At 24.7% G+C, this 25,450-nt stretch overlaps 6 protein-coding genes across 6 annotated transcripts; 4 read left to right on the forward strand and 2 right to left on the reverse strand.

Moving 5' to 3' along the window:
* Positions 1-7,234: 7,234 nt before the first annotated feature.
* Positions 7,235-14,884, reverse strand: LOC128963288 (multidrug resistance-associated protein 1-like). The gene is made up of 11 exons (XM_054309792.1): positions 14,873-14,884; positions 14,740-14,760; positions 11,370-11,861; positions 10,818-11,276; positions 10,640-10,739; positions 10,448-10,494; positions 9,825-10,378; positions 8,857-9,713; positions 8,163-8,788; positions 7,527-8,082; positions 7,235-7,458 (listed from the first exon to the last, which is right to left on the reverse strand). Exons 1-11 carry the CDS (start codon positions 14,882-14,884, stop codon positions 7,235-7,237), a joined length of 3,948 nt encoding a protein of 1,315 aa, XP_054165767.1.
* Positions 14,885-15,277: 393 nt separating this feature from the next.
* Positions 15,278-16,305, forward strand: LOC128963289 (3-oxoacyl-[acyl-carrier-protein] reductase FabG-like). Its single transcript, XM_054309793.1, has 3 exons — positions 15,278-15,739; positions 15,843-15,949; positions 16,086-16,305. Exons 1-3 carry the CDS (start codon positions 15,278-15,280, stop codon positions 16,303-16,305), a joined length of 789 nt encoding a protein of 262 aa, XP_054165768.1.
* Positions 16,306-16,849: 544 nt separating this feature from the next.
* Positions 16,850-17,438, forward strand: LOC128963290 (uncharacterized). Its single transcript, XM_054309794.1, has 2 exons — positions 16,850-16,938; positions 17,020-17,438. Exons 1-2 carry the CDS (start codon positions 16,875-16,877, stop codon positions 17,436-17,438), a joined length of 483 nt encoding a protein of 160 aa, XP_054165769.1. The 5' UTR covers positions 16,850-16,874.
* Positions 17,439-17,916: 478 nt separating this feature from the next.
* LOC128963153 (uncharacterized) lies at positions 17,917-18,740 on the forward strand. Its single transcript, XM_054309642.1, has 2 exons — positions 17,917-18,064; positions 18,153-18,740. The coding sequence occupies exons 1-2, from the start codon at positions 18,007-18,009 to the stop codon at positions 18,560-18,562; spliced, it is 468 nt and encodes a 155-aa protein (XP_054165617.1). The 5' UTR covers positions 17,917-18,006; the 3' UTR covers positions 18,563-18,740.
* Positions 18,741-19,103: 363 nt separating this feature from the next.
* On the reverse strand, positions 19,104-21,264 carry LOC128963291 (uncharacterized). Its single transcript, XM_054309795.1, has 5 exons — positions 21,236-21,264; positions 20,441-21,171; positions 19,889-20,319; positions 19,222-19,704; positions 19,104-19,108 (listed from the first exon to the last, which is right to left on the reverse strand). Exons 1-5 carry the CDS (start codon positions 21,245-21,247, stop codon positions 19,104-19,106), a joined length of 1,662 nt encoding a protein of 553 aa, XP_054165770.1. The 5' UTR covers positions 21,248-21,264.
* Positions 21,265-22,171: 907 nt separating this feature from the next.
* LOC128963777 (uncharacterized) lies at positions 22,172-24,589 on the forward strand. The gene is made up of 5 exons (XM_054310304.1): positions 22,172-22,297; positions 22,353-22,423; positions 22,497-23,236; positions 23,305-23,750; positions 23,813-24,589. Exons 2-5 carry the CDS (start codon positions 22,361-22,363, stop codon positions 24,571-24,573), a joined length of 2,010 nt encoding a protein of 669 aa, XP_054166279.1. The 5' UTR covers positions 22,172-22,297; positions 22,353-22,360; the 3' UTR covers positions 24,574-24,589.
* Positions 24,590-25,450: the final 861 nt, after the last annotated feature.

Raw genomic sequence — 25,450 nt, forward strand, 5'->3', positions numbered from 1 at the left:
TATAGGCTAAACAAAAATTAATACCAAATATAGAAAGCATTAACATTACTGTACATATAATATAAATAATTTGAACTGTGCCGGCTAATGATTCAAATAACAGTTGATGCCATAACATTAGGCTAATAGGTATAAGTAAAATCAATTCACTGAAAACTAATTGACTACCAAAACGATTGTATTCATCAATTGTTTTACAAAACCGATTGTGTCTATCAATGAATGTATGAACTCTATGATAGACATCAAGTTTATTGATGGCAAATGTTTGACGAAATGACAAAATTTTATTTAGTTCATTGTTTATATGTTGAATGTGTTTGAATTGAGCGTAAAATACAACAGGAATTACAACTGAAATACATAAAATATCGGCCATAAAAAATAATAGACAATTATGGGTTAACATAAACGGTATAAATGTATAATAAATATCATTAAGTGAATAATATGTTAAAAATATGGTCAATGCAACCGCAAACAAATTGATATCTGTAATATTAAATATATTAAATTATCATAACCCTATAAATTATTAATATGTAAAAAATATTATTATTAAATTATCTACATTTTTAGCTGTTCATTRAAAATAATTATTAAGATTATCCGATAATTAAATTAGTAATATATAATATGATTAAAATTTAATAAATTTAGAAATAATATATTGATATCTCTCATAAAACAACTTACTCATTAACAAATAAACTAATTCACCTAGATAGTTAGTATATTTAGCCAATAAACTTATTTGATTAATCTCAAGATAATTTAATATAATAAATTTATCATTTGCCATACGTAAAGTTAATTGACAATAATGTTTAAAAATGGTGAATTTATGTTTAACATTACAATGAATTATTAGAAATATGTGTATTAATAATATAATGCCTAATATATTTATTAAAGTATTAAATGTTTTAATGCCACCCATATATAATGCATAGTCGTAAAGCAAGTGTCGAGTGTCCAGGTCCAATATTATACATAATATTGATTTAACCAATGTAAATATATAACATATTAGTTGGATTTGTTCAAAAATATTAAACTTTACATTTTTACTAATATTATATCTATTTAATAATTTTAAATAATAGCCAACAATATCAAAAATCAAATAGCTTTTTGTGACTTGTTTTAATAATTTATTATCATTTTTATTATTTTTGTTGTTATCATTAACATTTTCATCAACATTAACATTATCTATATCCATTATTAAAGTTTATAAGTAATATTAGCTATAAATTAATATTATCATATTATGAATTTATCTTAAATATTCAGAATTATTTAATTTACATTAACTAATATACTGTATTTGTTTTAATAAAACTTAAATAATCTATATATAATTTATAAATTAAATATAAAAATAATTAGTTATTTTTCTGATAGATAATTTTCTAGACATTTTAAATATAAAATTATTTTTATTCAAACCGTGAGATAATTATTTAAATTCTCTCTACATTTCCTCTAAGCGTTGGTATATTTAATCACTAGACACCCAATTTTCAAATTAATTTCAATAATTTTCAATATAGTTTTAATTAATTTTATATATTGTATGTAATCATTACTGTATGTAATTATAGATTATGATTTTATGGAAATAATTTTTTAATATAATCAATAAAAAAATTTTCAAAGTTTTATAATATATTTAATGTCTAAACTTTTATTTATAAAAAATTTCATTATAATTTCATAGATAAATCAATATACTGTAAAAGTAATTAAATATAAAAATTCTACAAAWATATATATTGATATAATAGCATTAATGGCATTACATGTTAATTTAAATAATATAAATATAAGATAACTAGAAACTACAAAAAACATTGTCTTAAGTAATAGCGTTTATTTATTACAATCTACTTTAAATATAATATTAAAGAAACCATTATATAAGTATTAAAATAAATTTTGATAAAATTATATAAATAATATTATTAATTATAAAATTTATTTACAAATAATATTATATATTAATTAAACTTAGAAGATAATTTATGAAATAGAATAAAATAGCGAATATATTTGACAACAATCTAGGTAAAATATAAAATAATAATTACAWTATTATACTTAAAAAGTTCAATATTTAATATATTTTTATTAATAAATAAAATTAATACCAAATAAAATGCACTCATAGTTAGTGTACCAAACGGACCCATTTTGATACCGATTTTCCTTTTACTCGACAAATGTTCTAAATATTGCATTAGTTTTAGTTTGAATCTTAGTCTGACTGTCCGATCCTTGAATAGCCATTGAATTAGTGCTAAACGTGTAGTCATTGAATGTATTTTCCCAGACATATAGGCGACACAAAAATTGACACCAAATATAACAATAAGCATTATACTAATCACCAAAGTATATAAATATTTAATTTGTCCACTCAATTGTTCAAATAGTAACTGATGCCAAAGCATCAGATTTATTGGTATTATTAATATCAGTTCACCGAAAAACAATTGACTAACAAACCGATTATAATCGCTGATTGTACGACACAATTGATTGTGTCGATCAATGAATGTAAGAACCCTATGATAGACATCCAGTCCATTGATGGCAAAGTTTTGATGAAATGAAAATATTTTCATCAATTCATTGTTGAGATGTTTGATATGTTTGAATTGTACGAATAGCATGATTGGGATCAACGATATTATAAATATTATATCCCCGGTTGCAAATTGAAATGATAAATGAGTTAATATAAATGGTATACATGTAACCACTATATCATTTGTTGAATAATTATTTGTCAATATTGTTGTAGCAATTAAATTTACATAGATAACTATAAATAATTAAAAAAAATAAAAAAAWTAGTCATTGTTTATAAAATATTTGAATATATTTAATAAATTATCTAATAAAAATAATAATTATAAAATCTATCATATTACAATGAATAGTGATAATATGCAATAAAATTATTACTTACTTACTAAACACCAAAATATATTACAAAATATATTATAATATTTTGCAAATTTGCAAATTTGATTTAAATCAACATAATCAATTATCATAATACGGTCATTGGAAATACGTTTAGTAAATATAGAATAATGTTGAAATACTGTAAATTTATTGTTGATATTAAAATGTAAATTATAAAATAAAAAAATAAAAAAAGTAACCAGCAAAAATAATGTGTAAGTATTGAATATTTGTATGCCACCCATATATAGTGAAAAATCATATAATCGATGTCGAGTATCCAGGTCCAATAGTATACATATTAATGTTTTGATAAATGTAAATGTATAACAAATTATTGTCAAATATTCTAATTTACTAATTTTGTTGCTATTAATATCCAATTTATTATTTAGTAATTTTAAATAATATTCTATAATATCAAATAAAATATATCTTTTTGTTTTGGTATTAATGTTAACAATATCGATGTGAGGGTTAATATTTGCAGACATATTATTATATAACTATTAAACAAATTTATGTTTATTTAATAATTTGATAACTAARAATCTAAAATAAGTAATTATTATTATTTGCTTTAAAATAAATAGTTTATTATTAAATATATCGCAATATTATATAAAATATAAAAATGCAATATTATAATTTATTATAATATTATTATTTTAATATGCTGTTTGTAATAAGTAATTAATCAACAACAAAAAATAAGTTCAAAACTTATAAAAAWTTTTAAATGAAAATGTTTTAAAAAGTATAAAATATAATTTATCAAAAACTCAAATAATRAAAAAAAATTTACTGAATTTAAATCATATTTAATAATATTTTATCATTAAATTAAAAATCTAAAAATATTATATCTTCTAATATGACAACTAATTAACGATTATCTAAATTAAACAATTAAAAAATTTAATTTAATAGTTTATTTTTAATATGTAAATGTAAATAATTAATATTTAAATAAAAATTATACTTAATATACTAATAACTTATTTACATAATATATGAATAAAATTTTTGAAAATATCTTATTATCAAATATTTTATTATTTGAATTAAATAATAATAATTTAAAAGCAAAACATATTTAAGTTTAAATTATTATTATATATATTTATTTATATTGTTAATGATRATTATAAACGATCTACAATTAAGATTTTAATGTATTAAATGTAAAATAAAATTTTAAAATATCTGTTTTTATAAACAATTTAAAAAATATGGTAAATTTCTCATTAAAAAACTTTAATAATATTAAAATTATATAAAACTATAAATTAGAAAACTTTACATAAATATTTTTATTCAAATCTAATTTAAAAAGTATTTTTCTATGTATACTTTATTTTACTGTCAATTATTATATATATATATATAACTTTATGATAAATATTTTATGTGAAAATAAATGATATAAAAAATAACTTCATTGTAATGAATCGTTAGTTTATAGGCCGAGGGTAGTGTTGGATCGATTTAATCTCTTATTGAATAAATCGGTTTAATTACTTTACAGTATATTTCCTATTATTTAGTGTATTGTTTACTTTAATACTAACAATAATACGGGGTTTTACTATAAGTTAGTATTTAATTCTAACTCAATAATTAATGATACCGTAAATTGTATTGTTATTAATATTATATTTATAAATAAATAATTACAATGTATTAATGACTCTATAAATCTAAAGTATTTTAGTGATTGTAAATCACTTATAGATTAGATTCTCAATTGAAAGCATGGGTTAAATATGCATTGAAATCAATACTTATAATTTAATTATAAACTAACTGTAAATAATAGTAATTAGTAATGTCTTAAATATAATAAAACTTTGTGGTAAAAGTCGGTTTTATCATAATATAAAAATCTTATTTATAAAATATTTCATAAAATATGAATAATATGTTTGCAAATAAAATCTATATTTCAATTACGTTTAAATGAATTCAACAAACTTATCGTAACAAACATTATATTCAATACATATTCTCAAATATTAGAAAATCATTGTCAAAATAGAGGATAACGTTTTTTGTGTATAAGTTGTTTATTTAGAAAATTAAACAAAGTTATTATATATTAAATATTAATCAACTAAAATAAACTTGAGTCAAAAAAATTTAAATAAAACAAGATCTACAATATATATTAAAATGTATGTATCGTATGCCTAATAGAGAAGAACAGTACTTCGATAATCCCGTAATAGATGCAAATTGAACATCAATCATCAAAATGGTGTTACAGTAGTATATTCAATGTATTAATGGCACAAAACCATAGTTGCATTAAAAAAATTTGTTGAATCTGTTAAATAATTAAATTATATAAAAAACCATTCTCACCTATTTTGACATCAATTWTATATGTTCTTAAAAACWGCAAATAAAATCTTACAAATAATACATACAGTAAAAAATCAATTAAGAGAAACACAAAATATTAATTTATATTTAATAATATGTCTATTGTTTAACTATTAGAATATTTAAATATTTTTTTTAATTACACAAAGTTTATATAATAGTTTATATTATTTGATTTATTTTTTGTGTTTAATATCATAAATTAATATATCAAATATACAGTATAAGTTTTATAACATATTTATATTTAAACACAAAAATAATATTCATTTTAATGTAAYACACTGTAATTTATATAATATATTAATATATATATATATATATAATAAATTAGTTCATAGTATAAATATTAGTTATATAAATTTATATATATATTATTGTAATAATTAATTTATTAAAATTTTTACTAATACTATGATAATTGATTATTATCTTGATCGTAGTGATGCCAAAATTAATCATGSACAAATAAACTCATGGTGGGAATATTTTATACTAGGCACTTATATATTTAACATTGGTAAAATTATATTATTAATTGATCCTAGATATGAAACTACTGTTATACTATTTGACATGTCTCAATTTATTGGTGGTATACATCAATATAATTTATTTATTTATTTATTTGGTTCACTATTTGGTGTCTATTTGTTTAAATATTTTCATCTAACAGACAAACATACAAATTGGTTGAACATATTTTTGATGATCAAAAATTCACAGCAATATAACAAAATAAAATTTATGAATATTGRTATTTCAAATTATGAAATTATCAAAATTAAAAAATTTGCTAAATTTATTTATCAAATTCAGCATTCAATGATTTTTTTAATATGTTTGTATTTTTTTAATATAATTTAATAGTTTAATTTATAACTTTATATCTAAACAAGATAAATAATWTTTAAAAAAAATTATTATTAACAGTTACATCATTGGCAATCATGTGGATGGCAATCATATATAAATATTACACAATATATACATTTTTCGTATCGCTATTATTTCAATTGCTGTCAATGATATCGTTTTGTATGTTTTTTATCGACACATTTTTTGCCATTGGATTTGTGGTAATAATGAATACTTGCGGTTCGCTTGTTATCAAAGGTATTAATGCAAAAGTTTTCAAAGCWATTGGAAAATCTATTGAATCAAATCAAACTAATAATACTCAAATAGTAATTGTAATACTAATAATATACGYATACATGAATTGGTARCTTTTATGGATAAACACAACAATTTTTGTAGATTTCTTATAGATTCTAATAGATTTTGGTCCAAAATCTACCTGGGCTATTTGGTTACTATTATACCAATCAATTTGCTTATATTGTATCAGTTTCTATTTGAGCACCTGGAGCCATACGCTCAATTGTTTTACGGTCTCTCATTGATTGCACTGACACTGGTATTACTATGGATCCAATATCTGTATGCTATGATGTCTMGCGATATACAYTGTACGTGTATTGCACTGTCACGTGCCGAATGGCGGATCAATGGATACCCGTTTCGGATGCGATTCAAACTACAATTGTTARCTTATTTTGAACGGCTTTCCAGTGACAGGAAGATAGGYGTAACTCTCGGTCCRMATATGAATGCATTGACATTCAAAATGTTTTATCAGGTATTTTGATAGTTAAAAAAATTACAGAAAAAARCATTGAAAATAATAATCATATATTTTTATTATATATTTAATAGATAATACTTAAATATATACGATATTTTCTATTGGTATATAAATTTGCCGAAAAAATAAAAACAATTTAAGAAATAATTTAATGAATACTTACTGTAATAATTAAATAATAMTATATTTATGATTTTGAAAATAAATATTTTGAAAAAAATAAAACTAAACAATATTTTCCTGTTTAGCCATAGAGTAGAATAAAGAGTTAGAWTCAGAGAGTAGACGTTGTGGTGAATCGTACTCAACTACCTGTCCCTTATCGAGCACCAGMACCCGGTCGTAGTCTATAATTGTATTCAATCGGTGGGCTATTGTCACAACAGTTGACAATTGAAACTCTCTTCTGATTGTYTTTTGTATCATTTCATCTGTTTCCACATCAATGGCTATAATAATAATAAAATATTATAATTAATTTTAAYTATTTTTTTAGCTATMGTTTTTTTAAACAAACCAGCAGTTGCTTCGTCGAGCACCAATATCATACTTTTCCTCAGCAAAGCCCTGGCCAAACATACCAACTGTTTTTGACCGACACTCAGGTTTTCACCGTTTTCCTGTATTTCATAATCTAATCCAACATTTTCATTATCGACAAATGTCTTGAGATGTGCCAACTCTAGTACATCCGAAATCTCATTTTCTTTATAATTGCCAAACGGATCAACATTTTGTCGCAAAGTACCGGCAAACAGCACCGGATCTTGTGGTATAATAGTCAGCCGTGATCTCAAKTCATTTAAWCCAATACGAGAACAGTCAATACCATCAATAGTAAATGTRCCGGTCGTCGGCTCAATCAGTCTAAACARTGCCAAAGTTAACGATGACTTTCCRGCACCGGTTCGGCCAACTATTGCCAARCGTTGACCACCRTTGACATCAAGTGTTATATTTTTGAGCACCAGATCCAAACCCTGCCGATACCGAGTGCTATATTTGTTGAATGATATTTGTCCAGATTGTGGCCAATCAGGTGCTAATTTATAATCACATTTAGACAATTCAGTCTATGATATTTCATAAAAAATAAAAACATTTTGATTATTATAAATACGACAAAAATAAGAAAAATAATTTAAAATAATACCTCTACGGATACATCCATTAATTGTAGGCACCGTTCGATTGAAACAATATGTGTTTCCAAGTGGCCTATTATTGAGATTAGCATACTCAAAATGCCAATAAAGTTTATAGCRTASGATAATGTTAAACCTGCCGTTCCTGGGGATAGACTATTCTTATACATGACGGCAAACACTGCAACTATAAGCACAATAATATTTCCCAGAAACTGAACCCGTATTTTAAGCCAATTATCAGCACAAATACTCAGATAATCACAGGCATTGTAAGCGTCAATATGACGGTGCGATTCTCTGACAAAATGATCGGTTGAGCCAAAGGCTCGTATAGTAGTCGTACCGCTAAACGATTCTTCAAAGTGACTCATAATCGGCGAATGTGTGGTAGCTTTGATTCGTCCGATTTGCCGATAACTTGGTATATGAATGCGCTGACAGATAATGAAGAGGACTATTATGGGTAATATTGCCAATAATATGAGTGGTATTTCCAAACTAATGAATATCAGCGAAACAATTAAACTAAATGTGTTTTTAACAAAACTGGGGACTGAATAAACTATCTGTCCGTCAATAACATCCATGTCTTGAGAAAATCGATTCACTATACGAGCTAACGGTGTCGTATCTATTGGATTGTATGATAATAACAGTAATAACAGTTTTATCAAAATATATAAATGATATATACTATACCAAAATAGGACATGGGTGCTCTAACTACATGTTTAATCATATTGTTGTGCAAATTTTGAGCTGCCCTAACCCATATCAATCTCAACGATAGCATTCCAACAAACATACAGATGCTCTCGATTAGGCCAATCATACAATAAGTCAGTAAACGGTGATAACGCAAACCGATATCACCAGCGACTTCTGATTCAAGTGCATCGTTAGACCATTGACTTAGCCATAGACCAGATGCTACAGTAGACAAGTGGCTAATAAAATATAGGACAACAACAACGATGAACGATCTGTAACCCATTAAACGTAAGAAACATTGRTAAACATATAGTTTTACGTAACCGGTCTCTGACTTCTCCATATCTATTAGTTTGCCATTAGTTTTATCTGTCGATGGTATCGGTTGTTCTTTATTTTTATCATTTCTCTCATTGTTTTCAAAAAAGGACAGATCAGGTGATGTTGTTGTTTGTCGTTGTCGTTGRGTTKTTGACTTGTCTTGAGAACTGTCATCCGATAAATATCGAGACAGTTGTCTGTTGGCAATCAATAGGTTTTCTGATTGTCTCAATTTTGCTATGAGTTCTGCATTATATTCACTGTTGTCATCATTGTTGTCAGTATTTGATTCACTTTTTATTAGATAATCGGCAACAAAGTTAGCAAACTCTTCATTTTGTTTAATCAATGTATCGAAAGAACCGCTTTCAGAGATACGTCCGTCTTTTAKGACAACAATTTGGTCCACTTTTGGCAAAATCGACAGATTATGTGTAACCAAAATACGTGTCTTGTCTTTCAACAAACTATTCGGTCCTATAGTCTCATCAAATAATTGTCGGCTCACATGTGCGTCTACAGCACTGGTWGTAAAATATGAAAGTAATAGAGAATAAATATATGATTATTGATTTTTAAAAAATATAATAATTTATTAATACTGATATATAKAMTAAAGTGTTAGATAAGTATACCTCAACGGGTCGTCCAATAAGTAGATATCAGCGCCGGAATAGACAGCCCGAGCCAGTGCTACCCTTTGCTTTTGACCGCCAGAAAGATTTATCCCTTTYTCRCCGATTTCTGTCATATCTCCYGCWGACAAAACTTTCAGGTCTGCTCTTAGAGCACAGGCATCTAATACTCTGTTATATAGTTTTTTGTTATACTCATTGGTAAATAAAATATTTTGTTTAATAGTTGTATTTCTAATCCATGCTATTTGTGAAACATAAGCCACTGTTCCCCATACATTAACAGAGCCATTAGTTAGCTCCATATCACCCAAAAATGTTGATAATAATGATGACTTGCCTGAGCCCACTTGACCCACAACTGCCACAAGTGAACCCTTTTTAATATCAAGTGTTATATCCTTTAGTACCGAATCGTTAGACTCTTTAACCCATTTGAATGAAGCGTTTCTCACAATAACAGGTGTCCTGTCGTTAATCTCATGTTTGATCGATTGTTCATTAATTTCATCGCTKTTTAAAAATTTATTAATCCTATKAAAACATGCTTTCGACTATAATGTAAACRTTTAAAAAAATAATTTGATGTTTGCATAAAATTTATWTAATTTTAAAATACAAACCATAATTATTGCTGTGATAGTCGGCGGTATCATAGTCAATGGCCCAGCTTTAATATATAAATATTAACGATAAAAATAATATTGTTAACATTTTAAATAATATGATTATTTGAAAATAAAATTATGTTAAATTTAGCTAGATAGTTTTTAAAAAATATTTTTTTTAAATTTKATATCTATTTGTATGCTTACTCAATATGTTAAACAATGAAAACGATACGAATGCCTTGTTTGCGTCAAATATATTTTTATCCGAAATGAGTAAAAACATTGAAAAGCTAACTGTGCTAACCTGTCCGGTACAACATTAGAGCAATAATTTTTTTAAATAAATATATGATAATAAAATCAAATTATAAATTTAGTTTACCAAAAATGGTCCAGAGTAAATCAATGCTGTAACTGCTGAGCCTAATCTATGGATAGTTTTCAAACAGTCCATCTCTTCAGCCCTAACATTAACAACCCGTTCCAAAAAAGCCGGTTCCCAGGCATACAACTTAAGTATCTTAATGTTTGATAATATCTCGCCGATAGACTTAACTCTCTTGTCTTTGAGTTCAAGTATTTTGTCCCAAAACCGGTACTCTCGTCGAGTAACAAATGAATTGATACCCATTACGGTCAACATTACGGTCATACCGGCCAACGAGGCGGCACCTAATTGTTGCCACAATAATGTCATACCAATACCGATATGTATCGGTGCCAGCAATAGATGATTGATATATATGAACAATGCGCTCACGTATAGCATATCATTGTTTAATAGATTGATTATTTCACCGGTACTATAGTGTTTTCGGCCGGAGCTCGACAGTCTAATTGACTATAATATTAATTTTTTAAAATTATAATAAAATTAATTTTAAATTKACAAAATAATAAGTAATATAATTTATYAAAAAAAATAATTGTATACCTTTTTGTAAATAAGTGATATAAGAGAGGATTTAATTTTCATAATCATAATAACATTTCTTTTTTTGAATTCAGATTCAAGTAAACCCAAACCAATTAGAGGCGATAAAAACAATAGGAATGCATATAAATAGCCAACAGTTTGATAACTATCGGTCGACTCATTAGTCGTAGACATGTATGTCAATAGTCGTCCCAATATTATTGGTTGACTAAATGATAATAATACTTGTATAAGTTTAAWACCCGTCAAAGTTAGTATTGTTGGCCAAAATGTGTATAGTATTGGCATAAAACAGTCAACATTTCTTTTAACATTTTTCTTATAGTGCTTATTGTAATCACTAATATAATTGTCAATTTGTTTATCCCTATCCAGTGACCAAATGTCATCTGTAGTTAACGGTTGTCGATAACCTTTTAGTATCATTGGTGTGAACCACGAAACTGTTAGTCGAGATAAYAAAGAGGACCGACTTTCAGGACAACTATTCTATGAATAATAGATAAAAATCATTATTTAATTAATTACTTTAATAGTATTATTATATATATATATATATATATTCTGTATAATACTTGAGAATATTCTTCTGGAAATATATTATTTTCATTAATTTGTTTTGAATGCAAAATATATGACAAAAACATTTGACTAAATATTGTTATAGAATATAWCATATGTAATGAATGTTCTAATGTTAATGAATTAGATATATCTACTAAAAATTTATGACTATTTTCAAAWATATTATTAAAATTATKATTATAAATATATCCGAYGGCAAGTGTTGTCCAAAACAGTCTYAGARATGTTGGCGTCAATTGACTATTATTTGTATTTTTCATCAAAATTATTAAATAAATCTATTTAKTKGTAAATATAAAAAAAAGTTTTTGTAAAAATTATTTTTAAAAAAACATATTTTACATACAAACAYTAATGACATAATAAAATGTGTTATAATTTCTGTATAGTTWTTGAAACTATTGATCCGATATGTAATGATTTCAATTGTTAGATAATATAGATTAATTATCAACAATATCGATGTTAATGTCTATTTTTAAATAATTGAAATATATATATATATATATATATATAATTAATATTTGTAATATAATTAAAAATTTACAATTATATTATGAATAATAACTAAATGAAAAATAAAGTTTACATTTTGCGCTAAAAATATTTTGTTATTCATAGTGTTGTTATAGTGATTATTGCTAGCGATTGATGTTTTATTAGCAATATTTGTTGACATCATTAGTAAAATCATTAATAATATCAATGCTATTGACATCTCATTGAAATAATATGTGATCTAAGTATTTAAAAATAAATAATAAAGTAATAAAAATTAAAAATTTTAATAATTTAATTATACAATAATTACCAAATATTGTTGACTAKATATTACTGAAAACATTATTATTAAATACAACAAAAAATATATTAAGTTATCACAATTAATATCCAATTTAAATATCATATACTGTAACATAAAGTTTTAATTTCAAAATATATATTAATTGTTTTTTAAAAAATACTGATGCATGTAATAATAAATTTATATAAAAATTAAATTTTGATAAAAAAATAATGAGCATGCTTAGATAAAATGTATTGAGAAACAAAAATCTATTGTAGTGTCAAACTATAATACATATTATCTCAATAAAATGAACATGTACGTTTATGTTACGATTATTTATGTTAAACAATATTACTGTAATACAGCCTATTGTTACCACAATAGTAATAATAAWGAAATTTTAACATTGATTTTATATACGATATTTATARTATAATAAAAATAATACTAATACTACTATTTATTACAAAAATATAWATATTATAATTGTTTAATTCTGTATTATATAAATGAATTTAATATTAATATGAATCACCAAAAAATATAGGTTTAATAAAAATCTATTGAAAAATAAAACAAAAACACCGTAAAATCGTGGTTTTTCTCCCATATGGAAATGTCTAAGTCATGGGGAATAATGCGAGTTTTGTACCATATGAAAAATATAGTTTTTTATTTTGAATAATAATTTACCACCCCTGTTTTTATATATTTTTTCAAGATTTCCCACCCCTTGTATTTGTCTCTAATGTTCCAAGCCCTTTTAATATGCTGCCTACAATTGTATTTATCGATTTATAATATGTAAAAATACCGTAAATGTATACATATGTCATTCATTTTTAAACACTGTTATAACTAGAGTTATGCATCTTCGGGAGTTTAAATGGCCAAAATCGGTCGGGAAATCGGGAGTAAAAAATGACAAAATCGGGATATAAATCGGGAAATTAAATTTTGTTTTTTTCTTATAGTACTAATAATAAATAGTTTATGTCATAAAATCGGTTATATTTGTTAAAAATAATTTATTTTCAGTTTTTAATTGATTAATTGATTATAAAAATGCATTTAGTTTTAGTTTATAAAAAAACTTTGTTTTACCCATTGTAAAAAATACATTAATTGAGTACAGTATTACAGTACATATGTTTACAATATATACAAAACTACAATTTTTATAGCAAAATTTTATTTGCAGTGTGTTTTTTATTATACATATCGTCATATTCATTGATATTAAGTTAATATTTTATTAGATGTGCCGCTAATATTGTATTCAATATGTATTTAAGTGTTAAGTCAATCTATATTTAGAGAATTTCGGGAAAACACACTTAAATACTGTTTTTCGGTCTTTTTCGGGATTTTCTCAAAATACACCAAAAATCGGGGAAATCGGGAAAAATAGAAGACGTTTATTTGATTTAAAATGTATCCATATTTCTATAAATATTAAATTCCCGACGATTTAATAAATAATAATGTTTCGGGAATTCCCGAAAATGCATAACTAGTTATAACTAATTACTTAATTACCGGTAATATAAAAATATACCTGTTTTTAAATAGATTACTGTTAATTATCGGTCATTACAGTTCCCTATTCCCCCAATTTTGTTTTCCACAGACTCGTTTAATTTACCAGAGGTGGTAAAAAATGCGAGTTTTTACCGTATGAAAATTTTATTTTTCATTTTTTAATTTCATATGAGGAAAAACAGGATTTTACGGTAATAAGATATTTTTTTATTTGAATTTTTAAACAATTAATATTAAAGTGTAAAACGTCATATGAACTAAATGAGTAAAAATTATTAAATGTAAAACAATTTATTAAATGTTATATCATATAATAGTTATATACTGTATAGTTTAATTATAAATTATAACTTATAATTATAGTATTAAATTAAAATTATTTCAATCATTTTACTTATAGTTATATCTTTTATTTATTTTTATTATCATTTATATATCATTTAATAAGACCAGAGAAGACAACTTTCGTTTCTGTTTGATTTTAATGTAAATTAAAATTAACAAATTATTACACAAAACATAAATTTATTTTCTAGTTATTTGTGTTTTAAACAAAAAMTATTAAAGATATTATTATAATTACTGCCGATATCATTGTAATTGTCAATAAATTTTGTGAACAATTTATTTAATTTATAAATTTATTGTTATACATATTTTATAAACAATTCCTATTTTTTATTTATGTGTTATAAAATATAATAATTTTTATTTTACCATTTGATAAAAATTTTTAATWATTTTTTCTGACAAACTTTTATTTATTTATTTARCTRTAAATTATTTATGGAAAAACTACAAACTCATTATATTTTTCTACTAATACATACTGACCTAGAAATAACTGAAATATTAATAATTAAATTTTTATAATAATTTATTTATTGTTTTAAAATTATTAAATACGTGTATTTTTSATAATAMAATATTTAATTATTATTTAATTTWARAAATAATATATATAAACTTTTTTTTAAATATCATAAAAATGTCGGTTTCATATGACTTCACAGGAAAGGTAGCTCTGATAACTGGCTCGAGTTCGGGYATMGGTTCGGCCATTGCTTTACTTTTTTCTAAATCGGGTGCCAATGTGGTGGTCACCGGTCGTAATGCCGATCGAGTAGCCGAAGTGGCCAAACGGTGTACCGATCAGTCACCGAAACAATTGAAAGCATTGCAAGTCGTGGCCGATATTACTAAAGAAGAAGAGTGCGATCAACTGATMGAGAAAACTGTTCAAACATTTGGCAAAATTGATATATTGGTCAACAATGCCGGAGATATTAGGTTTTGTGAAGTAACTGATAACGAGTTTATGTCTAAGTTTTTATCGGCAATAAAATTAATGTTGTATTCATCAGTATATATGACTCACAAATGTGTTGACTATTTGGCCAAAACTCGGGGCACTATTATTAACATATCTAGTATTGAATCAAAACAATCGGTTTGTTTGTTTGTTATGATCAAACACTTTATCTTAATTTATATGACAATAAATTTATCGATAGTACCAAAAGTTATAATAATTTAATTAATTGTTACAATAGATTGTCGGCGTGTCGTCGGATTGTGTGTCCAAAGCMGGTGTCGATATGTTTACGAAATGTATGGCCGCAGAGTTGGGACCAAAACGTATACGAGTCAATGCAATCATGTATTAAATTATATTAACATTTATCACTACATAATTTATAATACACATAATATATAATTATTATTATAAATATAATTATATACTGTAATATATATATATATATTTATATTWATTAACTCTYTCATTATATCACAAGATCTGGTACTGTAATGCCTGATGAAAGCCTTAAGGTATTACCGAATGAGGAAAAGGAAATTTATGAATTATTTGGACRGAAATACCCGGTAGGCAGGGCTGGACAGGGAATAGATATTGCAAACACTGTGGCATATCTGGCCAGTGATGGGGCAGAGTTTATAACCGGCAGTATTGTTGTKGTCGATGGCGGACATCTGGCTGCTAACGTTATGGTTTAATAATTAACATATTTATATAATATAAATAAGATATGTTATAATCTAATTATTCAAAAATTAACTGCTAATCATTAATTAAATGTTATTTTATTAAACAACGTAAGTACACAAAGTAAAATATTAAAAAGTAAGTTATATTCAATAATAACTAATGATAAACTAATAATTAATTTTTGGTGCAATCACATTTTTATTGAAATAAATAAATTGTTTACCATAACTACAAATTTTCTATTATTATTATTATTATTATTGATGCACAATATAATAAAATTTTAGATAAATTATGTATATAAATTAAAAAACAAATTAATATCTTTAAAATATTAAAATAACAACTATTGATTGTATTTTATAATTTGTTTGTACTAAACAATTATCATTTAAACTGTTTTATCATGCATAGAAAATTAAACAAATATTGATTATCTTGAAAAACTTATTGCCGTATTTGTCTAAAGACATTAACAATTAAACAAATAAAAACAATTTCATCTATAAATATATCGTAATATTTCATTTGTTTGATAAATAATTAAATTCTTGTAGTTATTTTAAAAAATAAAACAATGTTAAATATGTTAAAAGTTTTTAATTTCATACTATTGTTTTGTTTGATTKCAGTAAATGCAGGTATTTATTGATTTTTATAAMACTTATTAAAACATAATATTCTTTTGATAATTATTTTTTCAATTTTGCTGTCATTGATAGATCTGTCCGATTTGAGTAATCATATGCGCAATGCAGTCAATAGGGCACAGGAAAATTTTCAGCAAGGTATCAATCGGGCACAGGTAGCCTCACAGGACTGGTTGGCACAGATGAAGACCAATGTAAAACAATGGTCACAAAGAGCTCAGGATTCCATCAATCAGGGCGAGGATGGTATGACTAATTGGTGCGCCGATTTGGACCGCACTATCAACGAGGCACTGGACAATGGTGGTCAGGCATGGGATCAAATGGAYGCMCGATTAGTAGAGTTGGGCCAACAGCTCAATAGGGATGCCCAGACTATGGACGCCAATATGAGAGAACGTACGCAAAAATTAATAGATAATGTCAATAAYAAATTGCAACAATTCAGAGATAGAGTKCAGTCCAATGGGCAAACAAATACAGCTAATTAAGAAAATATACAGTAATTTATCTATTTTTTCAATATTGATATTTTTTAATTATTTAGCAACAAATTAAAATATAATATAACTATTCATGATTATATAAATTGCATAATTTGTATTTTCTAAAAKTATTAGCCTTGTAATAATGTGTATGTGTATAAAAAGTTATTATTCATAAATTAAAATTATATTAACAAATAAAAAAACTTAATTTATATTCAAATTGAATAAATATAGTGGTAATAGTTATGATTCATTTTTTGATTTTTATTTTGATAAAACAAATATTTATATATCATATATATATATATATTTAAAAATAATTATGAGAACTTGTTTGTACTCAACATTTAATTTTGATGTTCACTCAACTGTTAAACATTAAATCAAATGAAATAAACATTTTGATGTTTTTTGATAATTACAAAATAATTATTACCAATTAAATATCACTGTTAAAATAAATTATTTTTATTAAAAATTTCTCATTTATCAAAATTTTCCTATTTATTAAGTGCAATAATTTCTTTTAAAAAAAACTATTTAATAAATAAATTATAATACAAAAATAAATATGTCAAAAACATTAATTGCTGTAATTTTAATTTTTGATATCTTTGTTGTAAATTATGGTAATGAAAAAATTATTTTATATTTATTTATTATTTTTTTAAAAAATTATAAAAATAAWAAAAAACTGTTACTAATATTACTATTTAGGTTTTGATTTAAGTGACATTGGCAATTCAATGCGCGATGCCATCAACAAAGCTGGTGATGGCATACACCAGGGCTTATCATCAGCTCAGGGATCACTTAATTCGTGGATGGATTCCATGAAAGACAGTATGAAAGAACTATCTCAACGAACACAGAATGCTATCTCCGGTGGCGAAGATTCCATCAAACAATGGCACTCAGATCTTGTCAAACAAGTGGATCAGGCTATAGATCAGGGAACCGATGCCATTGATAAAATGCACGACAATATGGTAGACATGGAAAAACAGATGAAAGACAACTGGGATAACATACCGGAGCAAATGAGACAACAATATCAGGATATGTTAGACAAAGTGCACAATCAAATGAGCGTTTTGGAGACTAAATCAGCTGAAAAATCATCGTAAAAATGACTGATATAATAATCTTAAAACTAAATAAAATAATCTTAAAAATTAACCATGATAATTCTTTAATATTATTGTTTAATTCCTTAAATTTAAATTTATTTTTAATAATTTCTAAAAATATTATATAGTATTTTTTAATATAATACAATATATATAATAAAGAATTTTTGTTATAGTTCTATAAGTAATATTTATTTAATAAATGTTTTTTATTTTTATTAATAATAACATTAATAATAACACAGTATTAGATCATTTAGATCAGTGATCAAAATTAAGTGTTATCATAATAACTTTGTGATACATATATAACATAACTAATTTAACAGATATTTAATAGTAATTTTCATAATTTATAACAAACAGTGAGTAAGTTAAACAAACACTTAACACTTACTCATTTAATATGTACTAGTTTATTTGTACAATTTAGTTTTATAAAGTTTAATTTTGATCACTGATTTAGATTATAAAACAATATTTTTTGAAAAATAGCATTATATTATCCATTATAATTATACGTCTAGCTTCTATAACATTAAACTGGATAACATTGTTATCATGATCAATTTTATGATTGCGATTTAATAATTGTTGTGTATAATAGTTGTTAACAAATTTCCCACTAATAGGTAATTGAAATAAATTTTTAATACAATCGTCAATATTGTCTAAATTGATAATTTCATTATTGTTTTCCATATTTTTCATTGAGTCTAATAAAACTATTTTTTCATATTTGCTTTCTAGTAATATATCCTTCAATTTCTGTACAGATTGTTCATCCATTACAGCACTAGTAGCCATCTGTGAGTCATTATGTTTGTCACCATCGATCAGCTGTTCCACATAGTCCTCAAAAGCGTCGTTAAAAGGGGTCAATGAGTTAAGTAAAATGTATTTCGATAACTGTGTCATACATTTATTTATAACATCCCTTTCTTCGTCCAATTTCTTCTGTTTGTCCATCAGTTCAACAATTTTATCTTTTTCTATATCCAGTTCCTTATTATTGGTGGTCATCATTGCAAACTTATCTTCATCTCTGAAATCTGAAATATATTTTATAGTTTCATAGTTACTGTGAACGTGTGTCATATAACTGTGTCCACAAACTCGACAATAATCTTGTTTTGTTTCTTTAATTACAGAAAATTTATTTAAAAAAAACAATTAAACTTTATCTCTAAACAAATTCAATTTGTTTTTTAAAAAAGTATTTAAATTAATAGTCAAACTATTAGTTTAATATAACTTATATATGATTTAACAACCAAGTTTTATATAAATGTTAATAATTATAAAATAAAAAAAAATAATTACCTAAATTGAAAGCTTGGCAATTTAGCAAGCTCAAATCACCCACAATACTGTTTTCATGTGATTTTGGACAATCACTATTGCAAACACTTTTATAATGTTTCAGTAATTGACCATTACTTACGATAGTATCACAACAGTGTTCATCAATACAAACCAGTATCGGATGACTTAGTGATCGGGACTCGACATCAATGCGGGGAACGTATAGATTACGACCAATTAGTTCAATATTTTCATCAATTGTTCCGATATTGTCGGTCCGTATTTCGTTTTCTTTTCCAATAATACCAATATGTTTGTTAATATCCGTTAAGGTCTTTAACAATGTATTTATCATACATTTTGCATAATTCAAAGATATAGTATCAGAAACATTGTGTGGTTCAATGTTTTCAAAGTATTTTATTAGACGTTTACACTCTTTAGATGATCTAAAGTGAAATATTAATCAAATTTTTAGTAATTAATACGTAATATAAAAAAGTATAAAATGTTAAATAAAGTAAGAATTTCATAAATTATATATTTATAATAAAAATCATAAATAATAACCTGGACCAACTTGTTTTATAATCAGTTTTGATATTTTTATTAAAAACCATATTATTTGGTTCACTGACTGCTACTAAATAGCGAAACGACTCGTTGTCAAAACAAAATGTATTGTTTTCATCAAATCTGATCTCAACATTAGGTGGTCTCTGTCTCACTTGTGTCAGTACGTCCTCCAGTGCTGCAGCTGTATCTCCCGGTTCATAAAAAGTACCCCGGGCATTAGTAAATACAAACATTATATTATTTGCCGCAGATTTGCTCAAATGACACAACAATTCAAGTATACAATACTTGAATATAACCCCAACTCTGGCCTCATTTGGCTTTAATAGCACACAAATGCCATTAATAACACTATAATGCGATATAAAATTAAGTATATTTTGCATATTTTGGTTGTCTTTATCCAAGCCTTTAGTGTCAGCAATACCGGGCGTATCAATAATGTTGAGCTGATGATCGCCCAAATCAAATGTATAACAGCGCGGGTATTGTGTGGCCGATTCTGTAGTTTTTTCAGTATTTTCCGTATTAGTTGGGACACCAAATGTCATAAGTTTACGTTTTTTGGTTTTCGGATCCGTTAACGTAAACTTAGCCGGTATTAAACATACCATTCGGTTGATTGCATCGCTTAAACTATTAAATAGCAAATAATTGACAAATGAGTTGATAAATGTTGATTTGCCGACACCAGACTCGCCCAATAATAATAGTGTTATTTCTTTCTTTAAATAATTAAATTAATATAATAAAAATTATTAAATAATATATCAAAAAAAAATCACTTACCTTATTATGCATTTTAAATTACTAAACTTAATTAACTATTTAAATATTATTATTATTATTATATTACTTAGTTAAAAACAAACAAACAAACAAATATTTTATTAATTTTATTATATTAAAATGTATTAGGTTTTAAAATTATTTAAATATTTCTATGATATATTAAATTTTACAAGTTTTTATAAATTATAAAATATGATCTAACTATTATTTTTATTTTTATTTTATTAGTATTCATACATAATGTTTAGATAATTTTTAATCTATAAAAAAATTATTGCAAAATAAAACACTTTTATATATCAAAGTACAGTTAAAATAATGTATAATTATGTATAATAATATATATATAGAGTAAATTTAATAATATATAACATTGAAATATAATTGTTTATAAAAATAAATTAAAAATAATAAATTGCTAAATATTTTACAGAAAATAAATAATAATGCAATATATTATAAAAAAGATTATTTAATGCTTAAAATAATGTTAACTGTAATATTACATTATTATTTATTCAAATATAAATATTTAGTATTACGTGACTACTCTAATGTCTGTAATTTTATCATAATATATACACATAATGTTTATTTAATGTTATATTTAAAGTATATACAGTATATATAATCTAAACAACTTTTATATATAATCACTAACACTAAAATAAATCCAAAAATCAAAATAACTAAACTTATTTAATCCAATTTATTAATTCAATTCTATAATTTATGACAATAATATAATATTATATTATATTATTTTTTAACAAACACTTTAACTATCATTAAAATATTGTAGATTTGATAAAAATTTATAAGTTTAAGTTAATTTGTGTATTATGAGTTTTTATCAATTAATGTGCGGTTTTATTAGATAAACGTTAAGTTGAAAAGATATAAATTGAAGTTTTACTTGAATTGTATAAATTTAGTATAAGTTTGCTTATAATTATATCAATTTTTATAAGAAAATATTATCAGATATAAGTACTCTGCTATATTAAAAATAAGCAATTATTATTGTGATTTGTTTAATAATAACTTAACTATAAAAAAGTATAATTTATAAATGTTATAAAAGTTTAATAATATATGAATATCTTTATAATAGATTAACAAATGGCTGAAAAACAACAAGAAATTGATAAATTAACTAATAGTTTGACCAAACAATTGAAAATTGTAAGTTATTATTAATTATAATTCTAATCATTAATGAAATTTTAAAAATATATATTTTTTGATCTTATAATAGGAAACTAAACAGCAAATAACATTATTATTATTGGGGGAGTCAGGTGTCGGCAAATCAACATTTATCAATGCATTTGTCAATTACCTGTTTTTCGACAAAATGAGTGATGCCGTTAACCGAGCGTTTTGTTTAATACCGGCAAAGTTTACGTTAACGGATCCAAAAACCAAAAAACGTAAACTTATGACATTTGGTGTCCCAACTAATACGGAAAATACTGAAAAAACTACCGAATCGGCCACACAATACCCGCGCTGTTATACATTTGATTTGGGCGATCATCAGCTCAACATTATCGATACGCCCGGTATTGCTGACACTAAAGGCTTGGATAAAGACAACCAAAATATGCAAAATATACTTAATTTTATATCGCATTATAGTGTTATTAACGGTATTTGTGTGCTATTAAAGCCAAATGAGGCCAGAGTTGGGGTTATATTCAAGTATTGTATACTTGAATTGTTGTGTCATTTGAGCAAATCTGCGGCAAATAATATAATGTTTGTATTTACTAATGCCCGGGGTACTTTTTATGAACCGGGAGATACAGCTGCAGCACTGGAGGACGTACTGACACAAGTGAGACAGAGACCACCTAATGTTGAGATCAGATTTGATGAAAACAATACATTTTGTTTTGACAACGAGTCGTTTCGCTATTTAGTAGCAGTCAGTGAACCAAATAATATGGTTTTTAATAAAAATGTTGAAACCGATTATGAAACAAGTTGGTCCAGGTGATTTTTATTATTTATTTTAGTTAATAACTTTTATTATAATTATTTTTAACATTTTTTAATAACAGATCTGTTGATGAATGTCAGCGAATGATGACTTATATATGCAAAATAAAACCACACAATGTTATGGACACCCTATCTATCAATGACGCCAAACGAACCATTAAATTGTTGACACAACCGATGGCTGATATCAGTAAAAACATTGCCGACAATCTTAAAGAATGTCAACTAAGAACTCAAAGAATATTGCATTTTGAGGGCAATATTAAAGACCTGATGAATGAACTCTATATACCGGTCATAGATATAGCGTCGACACCATTGACTGATCCGCGGACTGTCTGTTCCGATAATAATTGTTGTGAATCAGAAAATATTGACGGAAATGTCGTCAAACATTATAAGACAGTTTGCCATTGGAAGTGCTATTTAAAATATGATGATGGAAATGTTATCGGCAATAGAGGACTACTTGATTGTCAGGCATTCAATGAATATAAGCAAACCGGTGACAAACATTCAATTATAATTAGTTTGATTTTATTATTATAATAAATATTATTATCATAGGTCCTGATAGACAGGTTCGACCCGAAGATGCAAATCTACATCCCGACAATTCATGTGTTGCCGATCCCGTAACGGGTCTTATAACTGTTCATTACGCCGAACGTATAAAACATGATTACTGCCAAACATGTGGACACAGTTATATGGTGCACCTACACGTCAATTATGAGACCAGAAAAATTAAGACAAAGCGTAGAGATGAAGCTAAATATGCATTGATTACCAGCGATGAAGAGGCCAGAGATGCACAAAGAGATAAAGTTAATGAACTGATGGACAGACAGAAGCTATTGGCCGAAGAGAGCAAAATTATCAATGAATGTATGGCTATGTTTGCCGTATTTCTCAAACACAACGCATTGACCCCTTTTAACGACGCTTTTATGGATTATGTCGAACATCTGATCAGAGATGAAGAACAAAACAATAGACTGGTTTCGGGAGTTAAACAACAATCAGTAAAACAATTGAAGGATATGTTAGAACAATACAAACACGAAAGAGACAGTATATTAGACGCAATGAAAAAAGGAGATAATTATAAAACAGTTACTCTCGAGGATATCGATAATTGTGTCAACAGATTAAACAAATTGCCCATAAATGGCAAAAAGATACAGGAGTTGATGCAAATGCAATTGACAATCAGCAATAAAATACATCACCATGCTGATCAACATGTTATCAAAGTTAACAATGACAATTCAATTGTCAAATATACTAAAAATATTTTTAAGAAAATCGCAAAAAATATTTTTTAAAATTACACAAATTATGATAAAATACAGTATATTAATGTGAAATACTTATTAACTGTTTTTAAGTATTTTATTTGTTTTTGTTTACTTAAGCATTCTATAAATATATATAATATATTAAAGTAAAAATCTTATCGATTAGATATTACAGTATTATTGTATTATTATTTAATCAAAATATAAATCTTTAATATTATAGTTTTCTAATGAAATAAGTTTCAAACATAATTTTGATGTAATATGTTTATATAATTTTATTCACACACTTAACTACAATGTTATTATATTGAATTTTTGTATATTGAACTAAAAGATTTTATTATAATAAATAATAAATAAATTTAAGTTTACTTTTAAAATATATATGTTTGATAAAAACTAATTAAATTTCATTATTTATTAATTTTTGTCGACATTAAATAATAATAATATTTTTATGCAATAATATATTCAAATTTACATAGTTTTGAAATAATCTGAAAAAGAGATTTATTTTCAAAACTATTATTTTCAATAAAATTATTAATTTTATTAGTCATTAAATCTTGTCACTGGTATTATTAAACATGATTTTCAATATGTATGACAATTAGGGTTAGTAATGATTTGTCTGATTTTCCAAAAGTTCCTTATTTTCTCTGCTTTCTGGGAATTCCAAAGGGTATCTATTTTCTTGTTTTAACATTTATTTAACCCTAAATAACACATTTTATTATAATGTTTGAAAAACAAATTTTATATTATATTAAATTTTATTTTGATTGTTATTCATATAGTAAATAATATCACAAAAATTTATGGAATTGAGAGCTAACCTATAAGTCCTAACAATAATATAAAATATTTGATTTCTTTTTTTTCAATAATATGCAATAAATTA

Source organism: Oppia nitens, unplaced genomic scaffold (assembly GCF_028296485.1).
Source record: "Oppia nitens isolate AA-2021 unplaced genomic scaffold, nextdenovo-longstitch-racon4-pilon3 scaffold7_pilon_pilon_pilon, whole genome shotgun sequence".
Taxonomy (NCBI): Eukaryota; Metazoa; Arthropoda; class Arachnida; order Sarcoptiformes; family Oppiidae; genus Oppia; species Oppia nitens.